The sequence below is a fragment of the Schistocerca cancellata genome, chromosome 2 (genome assembly GCF_023864275.1).
Source record: "Schistocerca cancellata isolate TAMUIC-IGC-003103 chromosome 2, iqSchCanc2.1, whole genome shotgun sequence".
Classification (NCBI taxonomy): domain Eukaryota; kingdom Metazoa; phylum Arthropoda; class Insecta; order Orthoptera; family Acrididae; genus Schistocerca; species Schistocerca cancellata.
Window position 1 is genome coordinate 457470003 of NC_064627.1, and position 6145 is coordinate 457476147.

General features: G+C 46.1%; 1 protein-coding gene across 1 annotated transcript; it reads right to left on the bottom strand.

Moving 5' to 3' along the window:
* Positions 1-2681: 2681 nt before the first annotated feature.
* On the bottom strand, positions 2682-3884 carry LOC126155062 (uncharacterized). Its single transcript, XM_049916205.1, has one exon. It carries the CDS (start codon positions 3882-3884, stop codon positions 2682-2684), a length of 1203 nt encoding a protein of 400 aa, XP_049772162.1.
* Between the last annotated feature and the right edge of the window lie 2261 nt (positions 3885-6145).

A 6145-nucleotide genomic window follows, 5' to 3' on the forward strand; every position in this document is an offset into this window, starting at 1 on the left:
AGTAGGGTTACCTTTTTTTGACCTATCTTCTAAGACAAGTCGTAGGGTCAGTACAGCTTCAGGTGTTCTTATATTTCTCCAGAACTCAGACTGATCTTCCTTGATATTGGTCTCTATCAGCTTTTCCATTCTTCTGTAAATAATTCAGGATGATAGTTTGAAACCATGAGGGTTCAGTAATATTCACACTGTTAGCACCTGCCTTCTTGAAAAACGAATTATTACTTTCTTCTTGAAGAAAGTCTTATGTATTTTGCTAATCAGATATAATAGTTTTGTCATGGCTTGTGCCAGAAAGGAACGCAATAATTCTGGAGGACCATCAAGTATTCCAAGTGGTCTGTTTCAATATGCATATTTTATTTTTTTGCTAACTTCTGTGTGTTGAATGCGACTCGGTATTTAGACATAAAAAAACATGGACAACCTAGAATACCTTACTATAAAATCCATCTATTGCATTTTCATAGCGTCTTTACTATGTCCGTTGTACATGCCAGTCTCACCTGCTCCATCAGGGATGTAGTTTGTACACTACTGGCCGTTAAAATTGCTACACCACGAAGATGACGTGCTACAGACGCGAAATTTAACCGACAAGAAGAAGATGCTGTGATTTGCAAATGATTAGCTTTTCAGAGCATTCACACAAGGTTGGTGCCGGTGGCGACACCTACAACGAGCTGACATGAGGAAAGTTTCCAACCGATTTCTCATAAGCAAACAGCAGTTGACCGGCGTTGCCTGGTGAAACGTTGTTGTGATGCCTCGTGTAAGGAGGAGAAATGCCTACCATAACGTTTCCGACTTTGATAAAGGCCGGATTGTAGCCTATCGCGTTTGCGATTTTCGTATCGTGGCATTGCTGCTCGCGTTGGTCGAGATCCAATGACTGCTAGCAGAATATGAAATAGGTGGGTTCAGAAGGGCAATACGGAACGCCGTGATGGATCTAGACGGCCTCGTATCGCTAGCAGTCGAGATGACAGGCATCTTATCCGCATGGCTGTAACGGATCGTGCTGCCACGTCTCGATCCCTGAGTCAACAGATGGCGACGTTTGCAAGACAACAACCATCTGCACGAACAATTCGACGACGTTTGCAGCAGCATGGACTATCAGCTCGGAGACCATGGCTGCGGTTACCCTTGACGCTGCATCACAGACAGGAGCGTGTGCGATGGTGTACACAATGACGAACCTGGGTGCACGAATGGCAGAACATCATTTTTTGGGAAGAATCCAGGTTCTGTTTACAGCATCATGATGGTCGCATTCGTGCTTGCCGACATCGCGGTGAACGCAAATTGGAAGCGTGTATTCGTCATTGTCATCCTGGTGAATCACCCGGCGTGATGGTATTGGGTGCCATTGGTTACACGTCTCGGTCACCTCTTGTTAGCATTGACGGCACTATGAACAGTGAACGTTACATTTCAAATGTGTTACGACCCCTGGCTCTACCCTTCATTCGATCCCTGCGAAACCCTACATTTCAGCAGGATAATGCACGACCGCATGTTACAGGTCTTGTACAGGCCTTTCTGGATACAGAAAATGTTCGGCTGCTGCGGTGGTCAGCACATTGTCCAGATCTCTCACCAATTGAAAATGTCTGGTCAATGGTGGCCGAGCAACTCGTTCGTCACAATACGCTAGTCACTTCACTTGATGAACTGTGGTATCGTGCTGAAGCTGCATGGGCAGCTGTACCTGTACACGCCATCCAAGCTCTGTTTGACTCAATGCCCAGGCGTATCAAGGCCGTTCTTACGGCCAGAGGTTTTTGTTCTGGGTACTGATTTCTCAGGATCTATGCACCCAAATTGCGTGAAAATGTAATCACATGTCAGTTCTAGTATAATATATTTGTCCAATGAATACCCGTTTATCATCCGCATTTCTTATTGGTGTAACAACTTTAATGGCCAGTAGTGTATATAATGCCTTTCACTGCGACGTCACTGTGCCGTAAACTCGTCTTTGTGGGAGCTAAAGTGTACTTTTAAATGTAATTTATAAACTTGTGGTGGACCATGTATAAAAACTTTTAGGGCTAGGAATATTTTGACAACTTTTCCGTGACACAGTTGTAATTAAGAACACGCACTAATTCCCAAAGCAAGTAGAAAAAATGGTTCACATGGCTCTGAGCACTATGGGACTCAACTTCTGAGGTCATCAGTCCCCTAGAACTAAGAAATACTTAAACCTAACTAACCGAAGGACATCACACATATGCATGCCCGAGGCATGGTGGCGCGGTTCCAGACTGTAGCGCCTAGAACCGCTCGGCCACTCCGGCCGGCCAAAAGAAAGTAGATTCTAGGGTGTTACCTTTGCAGTGAACCCGTTATGATGAAGCTGTGACGTCTAAATGTACACTGGACATGCTGTAATCTATATATATATATAAAGGTTACTGATTTTATTATTGGGATCCACATTTATTATACTATCTCAGTTTGAAGCATAGCCACTATGGCTGCTATTAAAAATGGATAACTTTTTTTAAACCTTACTAATTGGCAAATGACTGATTGTCTTATATATTTGGATAACAACATCTTCAGTCCAGGACCACATATCTCTTAAAGAACACAAATTGGGTTGTGTGTGTCCTCGTTGTTCAATGACCGTTAACTAATATGCTTTCAGCACAAAATGTTTCCTCCTGCACTCAGTCGTAATGTGAGGCGCAGTACTGGCAGCACGTCGCTGTGTCCGAGCAGCTGTGACTCGTCGCCGGCATTTGAGTTCCCGCAGACGGCGTGAGCCGTAACATTCGCAGTATGTCAGTGTAGCCAAACCTCCGTGCGAGGTCGTAGGGCGTCTCCTCGCGAGCGTCCTTGTTGTCCCTGCGAACTCCAGCCTCCAGCAACGAATTCACTGCCTCCAGCGACCCCCTGGAGACGGCGTGGTGCAGCGGCGTCCTCCCGTCACTGTCGCGCACGTCGTGGCGAGCCCCGGACTTCAGCCGCAGCCGAACGGTATCCACATTTCCGGTGCGCACGGCGTAGTGCAGCGCCGTGGAGCCAGTGGAATCTGCGGCGTCGATGCCTGCGCCGGCATCGATGAGGGCGGCACTGACAGCCGGTGGACGCCTGGCGGCTGCGACGTGCAGTGGCGTGTTGCCGTGGCTGTCGCTCACGTTCGGGTCCATCCCCGCGGCGAGGAAAGTGCGCACCAGAATTGGATTGCCCCTTACCATTGCCCAGTGAAGGTCTGTCCATTCCCCAGGTTCCTTTGGAGGACGTAATGGTAGTAACTTGCGCACAGCCTCCACGTCACCTGACGACCCTGCTATTACCATCCGCCACAGACAGAGCTGCACATTTCCGCCACGGATTTCCATCACTCTGTAGAGGCCCAAATGACCTTCCTCCTTTGCCAGCTGCACAGCACTCTTCCCTTCCTGGTCGAGCTCCCACATCCGCGCCCCACATTCCAGCAGCATGTGCACGACTTCCTCGGCACCCACAGCTGCCGCGGTGTGCAATGCTGAGCGACCCCGGTTAGTCTTAGACTGGACATCTGCGCCCGCGTCCACGAGCACACGCACCACTGCAAGGCGTTGGTGGGCTGCGGCCACGTGTAAGGGAGTCGTCCCCTCAGTATCCAGTTTGACGTTAGCCAAAGACGAATCGACAGAGAGGACAAACTGTAGGAGCTGTAACAAGCTAGCGGCACATGCTGTCCTAATTATATCTGCTGCAGAGTCGACGCTTTTCAGCATCCTTCTCGTTGATTCCAAATGTTTAAGTGGGATACCACCTTGAAGAAATTTCTCGACCCACGTCCAAGCCCCTGTTTCTTCAGCGAAGCGCAGTGGTGACCAACCTTTCACATCAGCTGCGGTCAGCTGACCCTCTGAAGCCTCCATGTTTCGGGGGCTTCTGAAAAAAAAAAAAAAAAAAAAAAAAAGACTCCCTCAACTTCATTCAAATGGTTCAAACGGCTCTGAGCACTAAGCGACTTAACTTCTGACGTCATCAGTCGCCTAGAACTTAAAACTAATTAAACCTAACTAACCTAAGGACATCACACACATCCATGCCCGATGCAGGATTCGAACCTGCGACCGTAGCGGTCGCTCGGCTCCAGATTGTAGCGTCTAGAACCGCACTGCCACTTCCGGCCGGCTCAACTTCATTCATTTGCCCATTAAGTTCATTGTGGATTACAGGTGAGAAATTTAAAAATCAAGGCTGGAATTTCTGTCAATGAACCACATATTAAATATCTGGACTGATTCATTACATACAATTATATTAAAATGGCTGATGCACTTTTAAAGAAATTCACAGTTCCACAGATGTAATGAAATTTTACACAACGAAGCCATCTATATACTTCTATTTGCTTGCAGGACTTGAAAAATCCAGATACACATCTAAAAATTAGGCAACAGTAAATGATTAATTTGTGATACAGTTGACAAGATATCTGACGCAATTCTGAGGTGTAGCGTGTCTTACAGCCATCCGGGTTTCTGTTATCTGCTGTACTTCAAAACCAGTCCAGAAAACATGTGTAGAACCCGAGAAAATTCTGGTCCCACGTAAAATCTCAGGCTCCTATTCAGTCCCTTGCTGACCAGTGTGGTGTGGCAGTTGAAGATAGCTAAACGAAAGCCAAAGATTTAAATTTCATGGTTAAGAAATCGTTGTACCGGAGAATAGTGCAAACATACCGTCATTTGACTGTCGCACAGACTTCCGTATGGACGATATAGTAATAAGCATCCTGACGTAGAAAAACAACTGAAAGATTTGAAAGCAAATATATTATCAGCTCCGGATGGAATCCAAATTCGGTTTTACCAAGAGTACTCTACGGCATTGTCCACTTACCTAGCCTTAATTTATCGTGAATCTGTCGCCCAGCACGAAGTCCAAAGTGCCCGTAAAAAAGCGCAGGTGACCCTAGTGTATAAGAAGGTACTCGAAAAACTACAAACCAATATCCCAACTTCGGTTTGCTGCAGAATCCTTGAACATATTCTCAGTTCGAATACATTAAACTTTCTTGAGACTGAGAAGCTTATCTCCACGAATCAGCATGAGTTTAGACAGCATCGCCCCTTGCGAAATTCAGCTTGCCCTTATCTCGTGTGATGCACTGCGGACTATGGATGAAGGGCAACAGGCAGATTCCATAATTGTAGTTTTTTGAAAGCATTTGACACCGTGCCCCATTGCGGGCTGTTAATGAAGGTACGAACATATGAAATAAGTTCACAGATATGTGATTGGCTAGAAGACTTATTAAGAAATAGAACCCAGTATGTTGTCCTCGACGAGGGGGTGTTCATTAGAGAGAAGGAAATCGTCTGGGGTGCACCAGGGAAGTGTGATAGGACCACTGTTGTTCTTTATGTACATCGGTGATTTAGCTGACAGGGCGGGCAGCAATCTGCGGTTGTTTGCTGACGATGCCTATAGGAATATACAATAGGACTTAGACAAAGTTTCTAGTTGGTGTGATGAATGGCAGCTAGCTCTAAATGAAGAGAAAAGCAATTTAATGCTGGTGAGTATGAAGAACAAACCTGTAATGTTCAGATATAGTATTATTAGTGTCCTACATGACACAGTCAGGTCGGTTAAATATCCGTGCGTAACACTGAAAAGCAATATGAAATGAAACGAGCATGTGAGAACTGTGGCAGGGAAAGCGAATGGTCGACTTCGGTTTATTAGGAGAACTTTAGGAAAGAGTGGTTCACCTATAAAAGAGACAGCATATAGGACCTGGTGCGACCTATTCTTGACTACTGCTCAAGTGTTTGGGATCCATACCAGGTCGGATGGAATGAAGACATCGAAGCAATTCAGAGACGGGCTGCTAGGTTCGAACAACACGTAAGTGTTACGGAGAGGCTTTGGGCACCCAAATGGGAATCCCTGGAGGGAAGGCGACGTTCTTTTCGAGAAATACTATTGAGAAAATTTATTGAACCTGCATTTGAAGCTGACTGCCACACGATTCTACAGCCGCCAACATACATTACGTGTGAAGTCAACAAAGATTAGATACAAAAAATTAGGGCTCTTACGGAGGCATTTAGACAATCAATTTTCACTCGCTGGAAGAGGAAAGGAACTAGCTAGTAGTTGTGCAGGATATCCTCCGCCACGCACC

Coding starts and splice junctions, on each gene's coding strand:
- LOC126155062 (XM_049916205.1), bottom strand. CDS start 3,884: ATGGAGGCTTCAGAGGGTCAGCTGACCGCAGCTGATGTGAAAGGTTGG.